The sequence below is a fragment of the Bombina bombina genome, chromosome 2 (assembly GCF_027579735.1).
Source record: "Bombina bombina isolate aBomBom1 chromosome 2, aBomBom1.pri, whole genome shotgun sequence".
NCBI classification, from domain to species: domain Eukaryota; kingdom Metazoa; phylum Chordata; class Amphibia; order Anura; family Bombinatoridae; genus Bombina; species Bombina bombina.
This window is the reverse complement of record NC_069500.1, coordinates 872,841,349-872,863,335: the sequence shown is the minus strand read 5'-3', so window position 1 is coordinate 872,863,335 and position 21,987 is coordinate 872,841,349. Positions and strand designations below refer to the sequence as shown.

Sequence of the window (21,987 nt, the reverse complement as noted above, 5' to 3'; positions counted from 1 at the left end):
CTTATCCATAGGGTCTTTAAAAGCTCAACTGTCCTCAATAGGAATAGTTGTACGCTTAGCCAGGGTAGATATAGCTCCTTCCACCCTAGGGACTGTCTGCCAAGAGTCCCAAACAGTGTCAGATATGGGATACATCTTCTTGAAATTAGGAGAGGGTGAGAACGGGATACCCGGTCTGTCCCATTCCCTTTTAATAATCTCTGAGATTCTCTTAGGAACCGGAAAAACATCAGTGTAAACAGGTACCTCTAAGTATTTGTACATTTTACACAATTTCTCTGGTGGTACCACAATAGAGTCACAGTCATCCAGAGTCGCTAAAACCTCCCGAAGTAACAGGCGGAGGTGTTCAAGCTTAAATCTAAAGGACATGACGTCCGAGTCCGTCTGAGATAACGCACTTCCCCCTCAGACAGAAGTTCCCTGACCCCCAAATCAGATCCCTGTGAGGGTACATCGGAAATAGCTAACAAAGCATCAGAGGACTCAGTATTCACATTGACCTCTGTCCTGCTGCGTTTGCCCTGTAACACTGGCAACTTAGATAATACCTCTGTAAGGGTAGTTGACATAACTGCAGCCATATCCTGCAGAGTAAATAAAATAGACTAACAACTCACTTTACCTCTTCCTATTACTAACACAGGCAAAGAGAATGACTTGGGGGTGGAGGGAAGGGAGGAGCTATATATACAGCTCTGCGGTGGTGCTCTTTGCCACTTCCTGCTAGCAGGAGGTTAAATCCCACAAGTAAGGATGAAATCCGTGGACTCGTCATATCTTGTAGAAGAAATATTCTTTTTAACTAATACACTTGCTGCTGGATTTTATCTGTGAATCCATCTATACTCCTGCATCAGTTTTGGGAGCTTTTTTATTTGCTGAAACCTTTGAAACAGTCAGCTGGGCGGCTGAGAAGTCCCAGTCTGTGTATATTGCACCTGGAGGTGCTTTGCTACATGTAAGTGTGCATATTCCCTGGATAAACATATATTTGTACAAACTGTACTGGGCTATTTTGGCTCTATATCCTCCCCTTTAGGAACCAGGAGGACCTCACTGGTGAAGAAGCACTACAGAATTATCTCTGTGTCTGTTCAGTTTGCTGGGCAACTGTGAGTTTCCAGTCTGCTTCCTTGCACTTTTTGGTGCTATTTGTTTTGGGCCTGCCAGCTGTAAAGCTCTCCGTTAACGGTTAAACTTCTGTTGGGAGAGTTCAAAAGGAGCTGGAAAAAGAGGATTTGACTGGCTGTGAGACGTCTCCCTGCTTTCATCATACCTCATAGCGTTGAGGTTGTCACACGTGAGTGCAAATTTTGCTTGAGTGCTGTATTATGCCTCTGGTTACTTAACATACTAAACCAGGATCCTTGTGTCTGTGCGCCCTTCCCTCTTCTGTTTCTTCTAGATTCTGCTGAGATTTCCTCCTTTGGATTCTCTGTTGCCTGGGGATTAGGCTGCGAGACACTCTGGATTATCTCCTCCTACATATTAAGTAAAGACTGATTGTACCATACACAGAAGGACTGTAACATTACTACAGAGACTGGTGTTTTCTCATTATCCATTAGGGATTGCAATATCTATAGCGCTAATATTCTCCCTGTGTCATATATATAATATACATATATACACACACACAAATATATATTTCTTTCATGTAATTAGCAAGAGTCCATGAGCTAGTGACGTATGGGATATACATTCCTACCAGGAGGGGCAAAGTTTCCCAAACCTCAAAATGCCTATAAATACACCCCTCACCACACCCACAAATCAGTTTTACAAACTTTGCCTCCTATGGAGGTGGTGAAGTAAGTTTGTGCTAGATTCTACGTTGATATGCGCTCCGCAGCAGGTTGGAGCCCGGTTTTCCTCTCAGCGTGCAGTGAATGTCAGAGGGATGTGAGGAGAGTATTGCCTATTTGAATTCAATGATCTCCTTCTACGGGGTCTATTTCATAGGTTCTCTGTTATCGGTCGTAGAGATTCATCTCTTACCTCCCTTTTCAGATCAACGATATACTCTTATATATATACCATTACCTCTACTGATTCTCGTTTCAGTACTGGTTTGGCTTTCTACTACGTGTAGATGAGTGTCCTGGGGTAAGTAAGTCTTATTTTCTGTGACACTCTAAGCTATGGTTGGGCACTTTTATATAAAGTTCTAAATATATGTATTCAAACATTTATTTGCCTTGACTCAGGATGTTCAACGTTCCTTATTTCAGACAGTCAGTTTCATATTTGGGATAATGCATATGAATTTATCATTTTTTCTTACCTTAAAATTGACTTTTTTTCCTGTGGGCTGTTAGGCTCGCGGGGGCTGAAAATGCTTCATTTTATTGCGTCATTCTTGGCGCTGACTTTTTTGGCGCAAAAATATTTTTCTATTTCCGGCGTCATACGTGTCGCCGGAAATTGCGTCATTTTTTTGACGTATTTTGCGCCAAAAGTGTCAGCGTTCCGGATGTGGCATCATTTTTGGCGCTAAAAGCATTTAGGCGCCAAATAATGTGGGCGTCTTTTTTGGCACTAAAAAATATGGGCGTCATTATTGTCTCCACATTATTTAAGTCTCATTTATTGCTTCTGGTTGCTAGAAGCTTGTTCACTGGCATTTTTTCCCATTCCTGAAACTGTCATTTAAGGAATTTGATCAATTTTGCTTTATATGTTGTTTTTTCTATTACATATTGCAAGATGTCCCAGATTGACCCTGAGTCAGAAGATACTACTGGAAAATCACTGCCTGGTGCTGGATCTACCAAAGTTAAGTGTATCTGCTGTAAACTTGTGGTATCTGTTCCTCCAGCTGTTTGTAATGAATGTCATGACAAACTTGTTAATGCAGATAATATTTCCTTTAGTAATACTACATTACCTGTTGCTGTTCCATCAACATCTAATACTAGTGTTCCTGTTAACATAAGAGATTTTGTGTCTAAATCCATTAAGAAGGCTATGTCTGTTATTCCTCCTTCTAGTAAACGTAAAAGGTCTTTTAAAACTTCTCATTTTTCAGATGAATTTTTAAATGAACATCATCATTCTGATTCTGATAGTGGTTCCTCTGGTTCAGAGGATTCTGTCTCAGAGGTTGATGCTGATAAATCTTCATATTTATTCAAAATGGAATTTATTCGTTCTTTACTTAAAGAGGTTTTAATTGCATTAGAAATAGAGGATTCTGGTGCTCTTGATACTAAATCTAAACGTTTAAATAAGGTTTTTAAATCTCCTGTAGTTATTCCAGAAGTTTTTCCTGTCCCTGATGCTATTTCTGAAATAATCTCCAGGGAATGGAATAATTTGGGTAATTAATTTACTCCTTCTAAACGTTTTAAGCAATTATATCCTGTGCCATCTGACAGATTAGAGTTTTGGGACAAAATCCCTAAAGTTGATGGGGCTATCTCTACTCTTGCTAAACGTACTACTATTCCTACGGCAGATAGTACTTCCTTTAAGGATCCTTTAGATAGGAAAATTGAATCCTTTCTAAGAAAAGCTTACTTATGTTCAGGTAATCTTCTTAGACCTGCTATATCTTTAGCGGATGTTGCTGCAGCTTCAACTTTTTGGTTAGAAGCTTTAGCGCAACAAGTAACAGATCATAATTCTCATAGCATTGTTAATCTTCTTCAACATGCTAATAACTTTATTTGTGATGCCATCTTTGATATCATTAGAGTTGATGTCAGGTATATGTCTCTAGCTATTTTAGCTAGAAGAGCTTTATGGCTTAAAACTTGGAATGCTGATATGTCTTCTAAGTCAACTTTGCTTTCCCTTTCTTTCCAGGGTAATAAATTATTTGGTTCTCAGTTGGATTCTATTATCTCAACTGTTACTGGAGGGAAAGGAACTTTTTTACCACAGGATAAAAAATCTAAAGGTAAATTTAGGTCTAATAATCGTTTTCGTTCCTTTCGTCACAATAAGGAACAAAAGCCTGATCCTTCATCCACATGAGCGGTATCAGTTTGGAAACCATCTCCAGTCTGGAATAAATCCAAGCCTTTTAGAAAACCAAAGCCAGCTCCCAAGTCCACATGAAGGTGCGGCCCTCATTCCAGCTCAGCTGGTAGGGGGCAGATTACGATTTTTCAAAGAAATTTGGATCAATTCAATTCACAATCTTTAGATTCAGAACATTGTTTCAGAAGGGTACAGAATTGGCTTCAAAATAAAGCCTCCTGCAAAGAGATTTTTTCTTTCCCGTGTCCCAGTAAATCCAGCGAAGGCTCAAGCATTTCTGAAATGTGTTTCAGATCTAGAGTTGGCTGGAGTAATTATGCCAGTTCCAGTTCTGGAACAGGGACTGGGGTTTTATTCAAATCTCTTCATTGTACCAAAGAAGGAGAATTCCTTCAGACCAGTTCTGGATCTAAAAATATTGAATCGTTATGTAAGGATACCAACATTCAAAATGGTAACTATAAGGACTATCCTGCCTTTTGTTCAGCAAGGGTATTATATGTCCACAATAGATTTACAGGATGCATATCTGCATATTCCGATTCATCCAGATCACTATCAGTTTCTGAGATTCTCTTTCCTAGACAAGCATTACCAATTTGTGGCTCTGCCGTTTGGCCTAGCAACAGCTCCAAGGATTTTTACAAAGATTCTCGGTGCCCTTCTGTATGTAATCAGAGAACAGGGTATTGTGGTATTTCCTTATTTGGACGATATCTTGGTACTTGCTCAGTCTTCACATTTAGCAGAATCTCATACGAATCGACTCGTATTGTTTCTTCGAGATCATGGTTGGAGGATCAATTTGCCGAAAAGTTCATTGATTCCTCAGACAAGGGTAACCTTTTTAGGTTTCCAGATAGATTCAGTGTCCATGACTCTGTCTCTGACAGACAAGAGACGTCTAAAATTGGTTTCAGCCTGTCGAAACCTTCAGTCTCAATCATTCCCTTCGGTAGCCTTATGCATGGAAATTCTAGGTCTTATGACTGCTGCATCGGACGCGATCCCCTTTGCTCGTTTTCACATGCGACCTCTTCAGCTCTGTATGCTGAACCAGTGGTGCAGGGATTTCACAAAGATACATCAATTGATATCTTTAAAACCATTTGTACGACACTCTCTGACGTGGTGGACAGATCACCAACGTTTAGTTCAGGGGGCTTCTTTTGTTCTTCCAACCTGGACTGTGATTTCAACAGATGCAAGTCTGACAGGTTGGGGAGCAGTTTGGGGGTCTCTGACAGCACAAGGAGTTTGGGAATCTCAGGAGGTGAGATTACCAATCAATATTTTGGAACTCCGTGCAATTTTCAGAGCTCTTCAGTCATGGCCTCTTCTAAAGAGAGAATCGTTCATTTGTTTTCAGACAGACAATGTCACAACTGTGGCATATATCAATCATCAAGGAGGGACTCACAGTCCTCTGGCAATGAAAGAAGTATCTCGAATTCTGGTTTGGGCGGAATCCAGCTCCTGTCTAATTTCTGCGGTTCATATCCCAGGTATAGACAATTGGGAAGCAGATTATCTCAGCCGCCAAACGTTACATCCGGGCGAATGGTCTCTTCACCCAGAGGTATTTCTTCAGATTGTTCAAATGTGGGGACTTCCAGAAATAGATCTGATGGCTTCTCATCTAAACAAGAAACTTCCCAGGTATCTGTCCAGATCCAGGGATCCTCAAGCGGAAGCAGTGGATGCATTTTCACTTCCTTGGAAGTATCATCCTGCCTATATCTTTCCGCCTCTAGTTCTTCTTCCAAGAGTAATCTCCAAGATTCTGAAGGAATGCTCGTTTGTTCTGTTGGTGGCTCCAGCATGGCCTCTCAGGTTTTGGTATGCGGATCTTGTCCGGATGGCCTCTTGCCAACCGTGGACTCTTCCGTTACGACCAGACCTTCTGTCGCAAGGTCCTTTTTTTCCATCAGGATCTCAAATCCTTAAATTTAAAGGTATGGAGATTGAACGCTTGATTCTTAGTCAAAGAGGTTTCTCTGACTCTGTGATTAATACTATGTTACAGGCTCGTAAATCTGTATCTAGGAAGATATATTATAGAGTCTGGAAGACTTACATTTCTTGGTGTCTTTCTCATCATTTTTCCTGGCATTCTTTTAGAATTCCGAGAATTTTACAGTTTCTTCAGGATGGTTTGGATAAAGGTTTGTCTGCAAGTTCCTTGAAAGGACAAATCTCTGCTCTTTCTGTTCTTTTTCACAGAAAGATTGCTAATCTTCCTGATATTCATTGTTTTGTACAAGCTTTGGTTCGTATAAAACCTGTCATTAAGTCAATTTCTCCTCCTTGGAGTTTGAATTTGGTTCTGGGGGCTCTTCAAGCTCCTCCATTTGAACCTATGCATTCATTGGACATTAAATTATTTTCTTGGAAAGTTTTGTTTCTTTTGGCCATCTCTTCTGCTAGAAGAGTTTCTGAATTATCTGCTCTTTCTTGTGAGTCTCCTTTTCTGATTTTTCATCAGGATAAGGCAGTGTTGCGAACTTCTTTTCAATTTTTACCTAAGGTTGTGAATTCTAACAACATTAGTAGAGAAATTGTGGTTCCTTCATTATGTCCTAATCCTAGGAATTCTAAGGAGAAATCATTGCATTCTTTGGATGTAGTTAGAGCTTTGAAATATTATGTTGAAGCTACTAAGAATTTCCGAAAGACTTCTAGTCTTTTTGTTATCTTTTCCGGTTTTAGGAAAGGTCAGAAGGCCTCTGCCATTTCTTTGGCATCTTGGTTGAAATCTTTAATTCATCATGCTTATGTCGAGTCGGGTAAAACTCCGCCTCAAAGGATTACAGCTCATTCTACTAGGTCAGTTTCTACTTCCTGGGCTTTTAGGAATGAAGCTTCTGTTGATCAGATTTGCAAAGCAGCAACTTGGTCTTCTTTGCATACTTTTACTAAATTCTACCATTTTGATGTGTTTTCTTCTTCTGAAGCAGTTTTTGGTAGAAAAGTACTTCAGGCAGCTGTTTCAGTTTGATTCTTCTGCTTATAATTTCAGTTTTTTTCATTATAAGATTTAAACTTTATTTTGGGTGTGGATTATTTTCAGCGGAATTGGCTGTCTTTATTTTTTCCCTCCCTCTCTAGTGACTCTTGCGTGGAAGATCCACATCTTGGGTAGTCATTTTCCCATACGTCACTAGCTCATGGACTCTTGCTAATTACATGAAAGAAAACATAATTTATGTAAGAACTTACCTGATAAATTCATTTCTTTCATATTAGCAAGAGTCCATGAGGCCCACCCTTTTTTTGTGGTGGTTATGATTTTTTGTATAAAGCACAATTATTCCAATTCCTTATTTTTTATGCTTTCGCACTTTTTTTCTTATCACCCCACTTCTTGGCTATTCGTTAAACTGATTTGTGGGTGTGGTGAGGGGTGTATTTATAGGCATTTTGAGGTTTGGGAAACTTTGCCCCTCCTGGTAGGAATGTATATCCCATACGTCACTAGCTCATGGACTCTTGCTAATATGAAAGAAATGAATTTATCAGGTAAGTTCTTACATAAATTATGTTATATATATATATATATATATATATATATATATATATATATATATATATATAAAAAATTGTGTGGGTGATGGAATGGTGATATAAATAATTATTTAAAAAACTGAGAGTGACTGAGACATACCTCATTTTTTTATTAGGGTTAACTGAGTCTCAGTCCCTGCTTCAATATCAAAATTCAATGGATTATTGTTATTGCTTGGCTGGCAGCAAGCAACAAGTGTCACTATTCAATCTCACAGTCTATTCCCCTGGCTGGGCACTATTCTAATTTCTGTCTCAGCACAGCGGTCACGACACTCTCTAGACGCACTACGCATAGACTGACTGACAGAGCTGGTCTTCTTGCTGTTGTGACGTCATGCGCGTGATCACGTGACGTCAGACAGTCTTACACACACTCACAGGCAGTAGCAGATGGCAGCACGTCAGAGGGGTCCGACCGCAACTCCGCACTGACAGTCACTATCCGCTCACATCAGGATCAGCTGTGGACACGGGCTGCAGACGGCTGCCACTGCCAGCAAGGCTGGGCTTGGGTAATCAGTGGTGCTGGGTAGGTAGGGACTGGACTGGCCCGGACGTGGCTTGGACTCAAAGGTCACGGTCAAAAGCATCATAGGAAAAAAAAAATTCTAAAGCAAACTACCTAAGGTTATGTCCGGTATTTTTAAAATAAAATTACCGGGCAGTAGCCTTAAATACCGGACTGTCCGGTCTAATAACGGACACCTGGCAACCCTAATAACCATCACTGCAACACTCCACCAACCTGGACTATCTGGTCTGAAGAAATGAAGAGTTAACTGTTTGTCCTCAATGCCCAAGCATCAGGAACCTCTCAACGTCTGCGCAATACCATCCTATTGTTGAAGCATGTTGGAGGTAGAATTATGCTGTGGGGTGTTTATTAGCAGCATAGACTGGGGGACTGGTCATAGTTGAGGGAAAGCTGAACACCGCAAAATACAAAAGATATCCTTAATAAGAACCTAGTCAAGAGCACTCAGGACCTCAGACTGGGCCGAAGGTCCACTTTCCAACAAGACAATGAACCTAAGCACACAGCCAAGACAACACAAGAGTAGCTTAGGGACAACTCTGAATGTACTTAAGTGGCCCAGCCAGAGCCCGGACTTGAACCCAATCAAACATATCTGGAGAGACATGAAAATGGCTGTACGACAGTTCCTAGCCAACCTGACAGAACTTGAGAGGATCTGCAGAGAAGAATGGCAGAAAATACCCAAATCCAGGTGTGCAAAGCTTGTCATTTCATACCCAAATAGACTTTAGGATGTAACCACTGCCAAAGGTGCTTCAACTAATTACTGAGTTAAGGGTCTGAATACTTACGTCAATGTGATAATTCACTTACGTCAATGTGATAATTCAGTCTTTTCTTTTTAATTAATTTGCAAAATTATCAAAAATCTGATTTTTGCTTTGTCATTATGGGGTATGGAGTGTAGATTGATGTAAATAAATTAAATAATTTTAGCATAAGGCTGCAACATAAAAAAAATGTGAAAAAAATGAAGGGGTCTGAATAATTTCTGAATGCACTGTATTTAGATAAGCATATTTTTATATTGAATTATAGAATTATTTTTTTTTTTTGCTCAAACAGGGGACATTGGGAAAGGTATGACCCCTGATTTTGAGGGAGTAACATAAATAAGGTATGCCATTTTGTTTACAAATCTACCCTGAAATGACTACTAGCATAGGCTTGTGGAACAGCACTTTGCTGGATGCCATTTTGTATTTCACATTCTTCACTTACCACAGATTTTTATTTACTGGAATAAATCCTTCATGTGTTGAGCATTTTGTTAAAATTGCTGACACCACGCCCTAAAATAAGACAAACAGGTATTAAATATAGGGATACTATACAAAAATGTTAACCACGTAATTGACTTTATATAAAAATGTAACCTATTAATGGGCACTAAACTTCGTTCTTGTGATAAATATGTACTCATTACTAAACTACTTCAATAAAATGAGCAAATTTGGGGTTTGTTACAGACGTACTAACAACTACAAACCAGACCATGATGCATTCATTGTTAAAGGGGAAGTTTAATGTAAAATTGTCCTTCCCTTAATGTGTTTCCAATGACTTGTTAAAGCAGCTACAAGGTATAAAATGTATGAGAAACTGCTTTTTTATGTTTATTTTTTTGTATATGAAATAGTTTTTTCTTTAAAACCACAACCCATTAAAATGGGTTGAGCTTGCAGGGAAATTGGATTTACTTATTTTATCACTTTATGCACACACACGCTTCTTCACATAATTTCTGTCTATATACCAAAGCAAAAAAAATTAACATTTTATTACTTCTCTTCTACCCCCACAGGGAATGTAATTTCTTGAGCTGGCTATGTTTATTCAGCTTTTCTATAGCGTATACTTAAAGGGACAGTCAACTAAAAAATTTTTATTGTTTAAAAAGATAATCCCTTTATTACCCATTCCCATGCATAGCAAATATGGTTATCTTAAAACACTTTTTCCCTCTGTGATCTAAGCCTTTTCTGACAGCCCCCTGATCACATGACTTTTTATTTATTAGCTATTGACTTGTATTTTATCCAATTAGTGCAGTGTCTGCCACAACTGAGTACAATGTTATCTATATGGCTCACATGAACTAGAACTTCCTTGTTGTGAAAAGCTAATAAAAAAAGCATGTGATAAGAGGCTGTCTTTAGTGGTTTAGAAACAGGCAGAAATTTAAAGGCCTAAAGGTTATAAAGTATATTAATATAACAATGTTGGTTGTGCACAGCTGGGGAATGGGTAGTAAAGGCGTTATCTATCTTTCTAAACAATAACAATTTTGTTTTTAACTGTCCCTTTAACCAAGAGGGACTACTTTAGAAGTCATTTGCACACCATCAGGCTTTTATAAAGTCATCAGTGAAGGTAAAAAATTCTGGCTGATGACTTCAGAATGATTAGCAGATTACCTTACTGATTTCGTAACAATCATGAACAGCCAGTGAATGACTTTAGAGTCAACTCATTTAAATATTTTGGTCTGTGGGCATACTTTAGGATGGCTTCTGATGACTAGTGTGGAGTCATCGATTACCTCAGAATCATCCTTTTTGACTATGGTAAAGTATAGAAATGTTTAGTATACAGTAGGTAGGAAAACCACAGGCAAAATCAGTTATTTCAAATGCTGAAATAAAGATAAATAATATATTTGCAAACAATAGAATACTTTCCAGCAGGTAAAATGGATAGAAAATTAGGGTTCAATGCCCCTTTAAAATATACTAAATCTAAATGTAGTCAGAAACCCCATTCAACTAGGAACTTTTGAAACATAATATCAGTGAAGTAAAAGAGAAATCAACAAGCAGATAACTATTAAGAATTGTTTTGTGCTTTTCACGCGATAAAAATAAGCAACAGTAAAGCATTGCTAACATTGTACCAAACAAGTTTGTTTTCCTTATAAAAGGTTATAATACATATTAAAATGTGTTCCTGGAGAGGTATGCTGGTTCAATTCCAGGAACAAAAAACTTCAAAATAAAGCCAAATTGTTTTAGGTGTAATTAACCTTAGAATTTTACTTATTCTAGCTGATGGGTAAACAATTGGTTCAATTATTTTCAGCCAATCATTTTCAGCATAAAAGCTTCCTTAAACTGCAGTAGGGGCAAAGACAGCAGGTGGTGTAGATTAATGTAACCCTTACACACCATGAACTTACACTGTGGGAGCAGAGGATTCCCCAAATCTATATGGGTGACACTAGTACCTATCCTATATTATAAAAGGCCAAGTGTGTTTGTCTGAAGCCGTCATGCGCAGTAGAGACCGCGCGGACAAACACACCTGGCCTTCAGCTGCAGAGTAGTGCGCACTGCGGAAGCTGCCTGGTGGGGGCGTGACCGGCGTCGGGCGTGTCGCGATTGGGGCGTGGCCGGTGGGCGTGGCGGGCACGGCGAGGGGGCGTGGTCGACGGGCATGACGAGGGGGCATGGCCTTGCGGGAGCGCGCGGGAGGGGCGTGGCCGGCGGGAGAGAACAAAACAGAGGAAGGAAGGAAGGAAAGAAAGAAAGCGAGCAGAGAGAGGGGGGAAGAGCAAAAGAGGGAGAGAGAGCGCAAGAGAGTGGGAGAGAAAGAGGGGGAGAGAGAGGGGGGAGAGAGAGCTCAAAAGAGAGGTGGGAGAGAGAGCACAAAAGAGAGAGAGAGAGAGAGCGCAAAAGAGGGAGAGAGAGAGAGCGCAAAAGAGGGAGAGAGAGCGCAAGAGAGGTGGAGAGAGCGCAAGAGAGGGGGAGAGAGCGCAAGAGAGGGGGAGAGAGCGCAAGAGAGGGGGGAGAGAGCGCAAGAGAGGGGGAGAGAGCGCAAGAGAGGGGGAGAGAGCGCAAGAGAGGGGGAGAGAGAGCGCGCAAGAGAGGGGGAGAGAGAGCGCACAAAAGAGGGGGAGAGAGAGCAAAAAAGAGGGGGAGAGAGCGCAAAAGAGTGGGGGGGGAGAGAGAGCTCAAAAGAGAGGGGGGGGGAGAGAGAGCTCAAAAGAGAGGGGGGAGAGAGAGCTCAAAAAAGAGGGGGGAGAGAGAGCTTAAAAGAGAGGGGGGAGAGAGAGTGCACAAAAGAGGGGGGGAGAGAGTGCAAGAGAGGGGGAGAGAGCGCAAAAGAGAAGGGGGAGAGAGCGCAAAAGAGGGGAAGAGAGAGCACAAAAGAGGGGAAGAGAGAGTGCAAAAGAGGGGAAGAGAGAGTGCAAAAGAGGGCAAAAGAGAGGGGGAGAGAGAGAGCAAAAGAGAGGGGAAGAGAGAGCAAAAGAGAGGGGAAGAGAGAGCAAAAGAGAGGGGTGAAGAGAGAGCAAAAGAGAGGGGTGAAGAGAGAGCAAAAGAAAGGGGGGAAGAGAGAGCAAAAGAGAGGGGGGAAGAGAGAGCAAAAGAGAGGGGGGAAGAGAGAGCAAAAGAGAGGGGGGAAGAGAGAGCAAAAGAGAGGGGGGAAGAGAGAGCAAAAGAGAGGGGGGAGAGAGAGCAAAAGAGAGGGGGGGAGAGAGAGAGAGCGCAAAAGAGGGGGGAGAGAGAGAGCAAGAGAGGCGGGAGAGAGAGAGCAAAAGAGGGGGGAGAGAGCAAAATAGGGAAAAGAGAGAGAGAGCAAAAGAGGGCGAGAGAGAGCAAGAGGGGGGAGAGAGCAGATGGGGGGGGGGGGAAGAGAGAGAGCGAGCAAAAGAGGGGAGAGAGAGCAAAAGAGGTGGGAGAGAGAGAGCAAAAGAGGGGGGAGAGAGAGAGCAAAAAAGGGGGAGAGAGAGCAAAAGAGGGGGGAGAGAGAGCAAAATAAGGGGGGAGAGAGAGAACTCAAAAAGAGAGGGGGGAGAGAGCGCAAAAGAGAGGGGGAGAGAGCGCAAAAGAGAAGGGGGAGAGAGCGCAAAAGAGAAGGGGGAGAGAGCGCAAAAGAGGGGAAAAGAGAGGGGGAGAGAGAGAGCAAAAGAGAGGGGAAGAGAGAGCAAAAGAGAGGGGGAAAGAGAGAGCAAAAGAGAGGGGGGAGAGAGAGCAAAAGAGAGGGGGGAGAGAGCAAAAGAGAGGGGGGAGAGAGAGAGAGAGAGCGCAAAAGAGGGGGGAGAGAGAGCAAAAGAGAGGGGGGAGAGAGCAAAAGAGAGGGGGGAGAGAGAGAGAGCGCAAAAGAGGGGGGGGAGAGAGAGCAAAAGAGAGGGGGGGGGAGAGAGAGAGCGCAAAAGAGGGGGAGAGAGAGAGCAAAAGAGGGGGAGAGAGAGAACAAAAGAGGGGGAGAGAGAGAACAAAAGAGGGGAGAGAGAGAGAGCAAAAGAGGGGGAGAGAGAGAGCAAAAACATAATTTATGTAAGAACTTACCTGATAAATTAATTTCTTTCATATTAGCAAGAGTCCATGAGCTAGTGACGTATGGGATATACATTCCTACCAGGAGGGGCAAAGTTTCCCAAACCTTAAAATGCCTATAAATACACCCCTCACCACACCCACAATTCAGTTTAACGAATAGCCAAGAAGTGGGGTGATAAGAAAGGAGCGAAAGCATCAAAAAATAAGGAATTGGAATAATTGTGCTTTAAACAAAAAAATCATAACCACCACAAAAAAAGGGTGGGTCTCATGGACTCTTGCTAATATGAAAGAAATGAATTTATCAGGTAAGTTCTTACATAAATTATGTTTTCTTTCATGTAATTAGCAAGAGTCCATGAGCTAGTGACGTATGGGATAGCAGATACCCAAGATGTGGAACTTCCACGCAAGAGTCACTAGTGAGGGAGGGATAAAATAAAGACAGCCAATTCCGCTGAAAAAACAATCCACAACCCAAATCAAAAAGTTTTAATCTTATAATGAAAAAAACTGAAATTATAAGCAGACGAATCAAACAGAAACAGCTGCCTGAAGTACTTTTCTACCAAAAACTGCTTCAGAAGAAGAAAACACATCAAAATGGTAGAATTTAGTAAAAGTATGCAAAGAAGACCAAGTCGCTGCTTTGCAAATCTGATCAACAGAAGCTTCATTCCTAAAAGCCCAGGAAGTAGAAACTGACCTAGTAGAATGAGCCGTAATCCTTTGAGGCGGGGACTTACCCGACTCCACATAGGCATGATGAATCAAAGACTTTAACCAAGACGCCAAAGAAATGGCGGAAGCCTTCTGACCTTTCTTGGAACCAGAAAAGATAACAAAAAGACTGGAAGTCTTCCTAAAATATTTAGTAGCTTCAACATAGTATTTCAAAGCTCTAACTACATACAAAGAATGTAACGATCTTTCCTTAGAATTCTTAGGATTAGGACATAATGAAGGAACAACAATTTCTCTACTAATGTTGTTAGAATTCACAACCTTAGGTAAAAATTGAAAAGAAGTCCATGATGAAAAATCAGAAAAGGAGATTCACAAGAAAGAGCAGATAACTCAGAAACTCTTCTAGCAGAAGAGATAGCCAAAAGGAACAATACTTTCCAGGAAAGTAATTTAATGTCTAGAGCAGAGCTTTCCAAACTTTTCATGTTGGTGACACACTTTTTAGACCTACATAATTTCGCGACACAGTAATTCAGTTGTACTAGCAAACAGGAGGTTAAACTAACTTGTTTTAAGAGATTATGGACACATACATAAATGATATAATAACAAAATGTATTTACAAGTAACAGTACAACAGTAACAGTGCAAGAATAAGTTTAATAACACCAATAGTTACTTACTATTTTAATGGGATGAACACAGTTTCTGAATATTTGGTGGAATATTAGACACTCGCATTTTTAAGCTTCCCCTTCCTATCCATATATCAAGAGCAGGAACAGCAATTCACTACTGGGAGGTAGCTGCAAAAAAAAACACTGACTTCAGCTCAGCGTTTAAGCTGCTGCCCTCAGAGCTCGGTGAGTCCGATTGACTACTGCCCACGCTGCAAACACACTGCTGTCCCACTCACTGACTACACATGCAGCCACGAGCCGATTGAGGAGACTACACGTGCAGTCAGGAGCCAATGTGCCGCCAATGGGAATAGTTTCAGTTCCCACTGAGCTGCGCCAATAGGTTAAGATGATCTGTGACCCCCTAGGTATCAATCACGTGTCAACCATGTGATATGCGTAGCAGGCAGGCGGAAAGTCAGAAAACAAAAAAAAAACATTTAAAAAAATTGTGCTGAAGCAGGGACACACCTACACACTGCTGCCGACACACTAGTGTGTCCTGACACACAGTTTGGAAAGCACTGGTCTAGAGAATGCATAGGCTCAAACGGAGGAGCCTGCAAAGCTTTCAAAACCAAATTAAGACTCCAAGGAGGAGATATCGACTTAATGACAGGTTTGATACGAGACAAAGCCTGTACAAAACAATGAATATCAGGAAGATTAGCAATCTTTCTGTGAAAAAGAACAGAAAGAGCAGAGATTTGTCCCTTCAAAGAACTTGCAGACAAACCTTTATCCAAACCATCCTGAAGAAATTGTAAAATTCTAGGAATTCTGAAAGAATGCCAGGAAAATTTATGAGAAGAACACCAAGAGATGTAAGTCTTCCAAACTCGATAATAAATCTCTCTAGAGACGGATTTACGAGCCTGTAACATAGTGTTAATCACTGAGTCAGAGAAACATCTATGACTGAGGATCAAGCGTTCAATCTCCATACCTTCAAATTTAATGATTTGAGATCCTGATGGAAAAATGGGCCTTGAGATAGAAGGTCTGGTCTTAATGGAAGTGTCCAAGGTTGGCAACTGGCCATCCGAACGAGATCCGCAAACCAAAACCTGTGTGGCCATGCTGGAGCCACCAGCAGTACAAATGAACGCTCCAATAGAATTTTGGAGATTACTTTTGGAAGAAGAACTAGAGGCGGAAAGACATAAGCAGGATGATAATTCCAAGGAAGTGACAACGCATCCACTGCTTCTGCCTGAGGATCCCGGGATCTGGAGAGATACCTGGGAAGTTTCTTGTTCAGATGAGAGGCCATCAGATCTATTTCTGGAAGTCCCCAGATTTGAACAATCTGAAGAAAAACCTCTGGATGAAGAGACCATTCGCCCGGATGTAACGTCTGGCGACTGAGATAATCCGCTTCCCAATTGTCTACACCTGGGATGTGAACCGCAGAAATTAGACAGGAGCTGGATTCCGCCCATACAAGTATCCGAGATACTTCTTTCATAGCTTGAGGACTGTGAGTCCCCCCTTGATGATTGACATATGCCACGGTCGTGACATTGTCTGTTTGAAAACAAATAAACGATTCTCTCTTCAGAAGAGGCCAGAACTGAAGAGCTCTGAAAATCGCACGGAGTTCCAAAATGTTGATTGGTAATCTCGCCTCCTGAGATTTCCAAACACCTTGCGCTGTCAGAGATCCCCAAACAGCTCCCCAACCTGATACTCGCATCTGTTGAGATCACAGTCCAGGTTGAACGAACGAAAGAGGCCCCTTGAATTAAACGATTATGATCCGTCCACCAAGTTAGAGATGATCGAACATTGGGATTTAAGGATATTATTTGTGATATCCTTGTATAATCCCTGCACCACTGGTTCAGCATACAAAGCTGGAGTGGTCTTGTGTGAAAACGAGCAAAAGGGATCGCGTCCGATGCAGCAGTCATGAGACCTAAAATCTCCATGCATAATGCTACCGAAGGGAACAATTGAGACTGAAGGTTTCGACAGGCTGAAACCAATTTCAGACGTCTCTTTTCTGTCAGAGACAAAGTCATGGACACTGAATCTATTTGGAAACCTATAGAAAGAATCTCTACATAAGCGCCAACTGACACCACTCTGCCCGGAAGATGGTGAATCCCTAGCTGTCACCAGTGATAAATGAATCAGAAAAAAGTGGAAGAACCAGGCGCCAACTAGTGAAGGCTTGGTGAGAGTAAAATAACAGAAGTTTTAATGCTAAATTAATAACATATATAAATACAATACATATAATAAAATCAAATTCCTAGTCTATGGATCCAAGACTTCTTACAGTCTAAAAATATATATATGACGATGCAATAATCAATATAATTGAACAAATGAGTAAAATTCAACTTTTAAAAAAATCCTGGTAGAAGAGATAGAAGAGTATTCTTAAAAGATGTATATGTGTGTATTCTACTGTGCTTTTAGATACAACCTTGCTGCTATCAAAGGTTATACAAAATAGTCCATAAGTTAATGTTCAATATAATGGAGATTGGTGTTGGTTTCTAAAAATAAACAATATTCAAATGTTAGGTGTTCAATATCACTTCCTTAATTGTGTCCTAATGTGATAATCCAAAAATACAATCCAAAAGATAACTTGCAAGCCAAAAAATTGCTGGTGAAATCCAATAAAGATTCAATAAAAATACTAGAGTCAAATGTCAAATTCCAGAAAAATAATAAGTGCCAAAAAATCAAATGTAACAAAAGAAACGATTAAATCTAAGTACTTCGCAAAGTGAAAAAGTTCTGTCAACCTAGGTGTAAAAAAGTTTGCTGTTTCAACACCAGAAATAAAAATAAACCTCAAAAAAAGTTATGATTCCAATGCAAAATGACTGTGCGTGAAGTTTATGCAAAACAATCCAAAAAATGTCCAAAAAATAGTGATGTGACGCAGTGTGCTATTTTTCAACACCAAAAATAATGTGCTATTTCAAACACCAAAAAAACAATAGGTTATAAGTCATAAGATCCTGGGGTAAAAGATGGGTATTGTTCCAAACCTTTAAACACAGAGGGTTAATTCATACAAAGGGAGAATAATCCATAGTAGATGGTGAAAGTGTTAAAACAAAAATGGAAAACACATGAGAAAAAATAAAAATAAAAATGCTGGTGAAAAATACCTTAGCACTTTCCCGCCAACTTCTGTCTGAGCGATTCAATAGGCCAACCAATCAGTAGCTCCGGTCCCCTCACGTGTTTAAACGAAGTGCTATCTGCCGTAGAAACACGTGAGGGGACCGGAGCTACTGATTGGTTGGCCTATTGAATCGCTCAGACAGAAGTTGGCGGGAAAGTGCTAAGTTATTTTTCACCAGCATTTTTATTTTTATTTTTTCTCATGTGTTTTCCATTTTTGTTTTAACACTTTCACCATCTACTATGGATTACTCTCCCTTTGTATGAATTGACCCTCTGTGTTTAAAGGTTTGGAACAATACCCATCTTTTACCCCAGGATCTTATGACTTATAACCTATTGTTTTTTTTGGTGTTTGAAATAGCACATTATTTTTGGTGTTGAAAAATAGCACACTGCGTCACATCACTATTTTTTGGACATTTTTTGGATTGTTTTGCATAAACTTCACGCACAGTCATTTTGCATTGGAATCATAACTTTTTTTGAGGTTTATTTTTATTTCTGGTGTTGAAACAGCAAACTTTTTTACACCTAGGTTGACAGAACTTTTTCACTTTGCGAAGTACTTAGATTTAATCGTTTCTTTTGTTACATTTGATTTTTTGGCACTTATTATTTTTCTGGAATTTGACATTTGACTCTAGTATTTTTATTGAATCTTTATTGGATTTCACCAGCAATTTTTTGGCTTGCAAGTTATCTTTTGGATTGTATTTTTTGGATTATCACATTAGGACACAATTAAGGAAGTGATATTGAACACCTAACATTTGAATATTGTTTATTTTTAGAAACCAACACCAATCTCCATTATATTGAACATTAACTTATGGACTATTTTGTATAACCTTTGATAGCAGCAAGGTTGTATCTAAAAGCACAGTAGAATACACACATATACATCTTTTAAGAATACTCTTCTATCTCTTCTACCAGGATTTTTTTAAAAGTTGAATTTTACTCATTTGTTCAATTATATTGATTATTGCATCGTCATATATATATTTTTATATTTTTAGACTGTAAGAAGTCTTGGATCCATAGACTAGGAATTTGATTTTATTATATGTATTGTATTTATATATGTTATTAATTTAGCATTAAAACTTCTGTTATTTTACTCTCACCAAGCCTTCACTAGTTGGCGCCTGGTTCTTCCACTTTTTTCTATTTGGAAACCTAAAAAGGTTACCCTTGTCTGAGGAATCAAGGAACTCTTTGGCAAATTGATCCTCCAACCATGTCTTTGAAGAAACAACACAAGTTGATTCGTATGAGATTCTGCAAAATGTGAAGACTGAGCTAGTACCAAGATATTGTCCAAATAAGGAAATACCGCAATACCCTGTTCTCTGATTACAGAGAGAAGGGCACCGAGAACCTTCGAAAAGATCCTTGGCGCTGTTGCTAGACCAAATGGAAGAGCAATAAACTGGTAATGCTTGTCTAGAAAAGAGAATCTCAGAAACTGAGAGTGATCTGGATGAATTGGAATATGCAGGTATGCATCCTGTAAATCTATTGTAGACATATAATGCCCTTGCTGAACAAAAGGCAGAATAGTTCTTATAGTCACCATTTTGAATGTTGGTATCCTTACATAACGATTCAATATTTTTAGATCCAGAACCGGTCTGAAAGAATTCTCTTTCTTTGGTACGATGAATAGATTTGAATAAAACCCCAGACCCTGTTCCAGAACTGGAACTGGTATAATTACCCCAGCTAATTCTAGGTCTGAAACACATTTCAGAAACGCCTGAGCCTTTACTGGATTGACTGGAATGCGTGACAGAAAGAATCTTCTCACAGGCGGTCTTACTTTGAAACCTATTCTGTACCCTTGCGAAACAAGGTTCTGAATCCAAAGATTGTGAACCGAATTGATCCAAACATCTTTGAAAAATCGTAACCTGCCCCCTACCAGCTGCGCTGGAATGAGGGCCGCACCTTCATGCGGATTTAGGGGCTGGTTTTGACTTTCTGGAAGGCTTGGATTTATTCCAGACTGGATTAGGTTTCCAACCGGAAACTGTTCCTTTAGGGGAAGGATTGGACTTCTGCTCCTTCTGACGAAAGGAACGAAAACTATTAGCAGCCCTCTAATTACCTTTAGATTTTTTTCCCTGAGGCAAAAAGGCACCCTTCCCTCCAGTAACAGTTGAAATTATAGAATCCAACTGAGAACCAAACAACTTATTACCTTGGAAAGAGAGAGAAAGCAAAGTTGATTTAGAAGTCATATCTACATTCCAGGATTTTAAGCCATAAAGCTCGTCTAGCTAAAATAGCTAAAGACATATACCGGACATCAACTCTAATGATATAAAAAATGGCATCACAGACAAAGTTATTAGCGTGTTGAAGAAGTTTAACAATGCTATATGTATTATGATCTGTCACTTGTTGCGCTAAAGCCTCCAACCAGAAAGTTGAAGCTGCAGCAACATCAGCCAAAGAGATAGCAGGTCTAAGTAGATTACCTGAACATAAATAAGCTTTTCTCAAAAAAAATTAAATTTTCCTATCTAAAGGATCTTTAAACGAAGTGCTATCTGCCGTAGGAATAGCAGTACGTTTGGCTAGAGTAGAGATAGCCCCATCGACTTTAGGGATTTTATCCCAAAATTCCAGTCTATCAGATGGCACAGGGTACAATTTCTTAAACCTTGGAGAAGGAGTAAATGAAGTACCCAGACTATCCAATTCCCTAGCAATCACATCTGAGATAGCATCAGGAACTGGAAAAACTTCCGGAATTAACACATGAGGTTTATAAACCGAATTTAAACGTTTAGCAGTTTTAGTATCAAGATGACTGGACTCCTCCATATCTAAAGCAATCAAAACCTCTTTAAGCAATGAACGAATAAACTCCATCTTAAATAAATATGAAGATTTATCAGTATCAATATCTGAGGTAGAATCTTCTGAACCGGAAAAAAACTCATCAGAAACAGATAAGTCAGAATGATGGCGGTCACCCAAAAATTCATCTAAAATGTGAGAAGTTTTGAAAGATCTTTTACGTTTACTGGAAGGAGGAATAACAGACAGAGCCTTCCTAATAGAATTAGAAACAAATTCTTTTACATTAACAGGAACATCCTGAACAATAGATGTTGAAGGAACAACAACAGGTAAAGGATTATTACTGGAAACACAATCTGCATTGGAAAGTTTATCATGACAGCTTTCACAAACTACAGCTGGAGGAACAGTTACCACAAGTTTACAACATATGCACTTAACTTTGGTAGAACCAGCATCAGGCAGCGTCTGTGCATTAGTGGATTTTGATCCAGGGTCAGGATGAGACATCTTGCAATATGTAATAGAAAAAAACAACATATAAAGCAAAATTATCAAATTCCTTAAATGACAGTTTCAGGAATGGGAAAGAATGCAAAAAAATAAGCTTCTAGAAACCAGAAGCCATGAAAAGAAAATGGTTAAATAAAGTGAGTAAAAAAGACGCCCACATTTTTTTGGCGCAAAAAAATGTCTGAATACGCATGCGTAACAAAATACAACTTCCGGCGAAATTACGTCGCCGGAAATGACAAAAATTTTTAGCGCCAAAAAATGACGCAATAAAAAGAAACATTTTCTGCCCCCGCGAGCCTAACAGCATGCAGGAAAAAATGGCCAAATGAAATTTTTCAAGGTAAGAAAAAATAATTAAATGCATTATCCCAATAATGAAACTGACAGTCTGTATTGAAAAGGAATACTGATTATCCTGAATCAAGGCAAATATAAGTTTATAGACATATATTTAGAACTTTACATATAAAGTGCCCAACCATAGCGCAGAGTGTCACAAAAAATAAGACTTACTTACCCCAGGACACTCCTCTATATGTAGTAGATAGCCAAACCAGTACTGAAACGAGAATCAGTAGAGGTAATGGTATATAAGAGTATATCGTCGATCTGAAAAGGGAGGTAGGAGAAGAAATCTCTACGACCGATAACAGAGAACCTATGAAATAGATCCCCTAGAGGTAGACCATTGTATTCAAATAGGCAATACTCTCTTCACATCCCTCTGACATTCACTGCACTCTTGAGAGGAAAACCGGGCTTCAACCTG

The 21,987-nt window shown here is 39.9% G+C and overlaps 1 protein-coding gene across 1 annotated transcript in view; it reads right to left on the bottom strand.

Annotated features, from left to right (window-relative positions):
* Positions 1-21,987, bottom strand: part of HGSNAT (heparan-alpha-glucosaminide N-acetyltransferase) — a 154,285-nt gene that overhangs the window by 26,103 nt on the left and 106,195 nt on the right. The window contains exon 16 of the mRNA XM_053703202.1: positions 9,314-9,384. Within this exon, the coding sequence (XP_053559177.1) occupies positions 9,314-9,384 (71 nt within the window). The remainder of the gene's footprint in view (positions 1-9,313; positions 9,385-21,987) is intronic.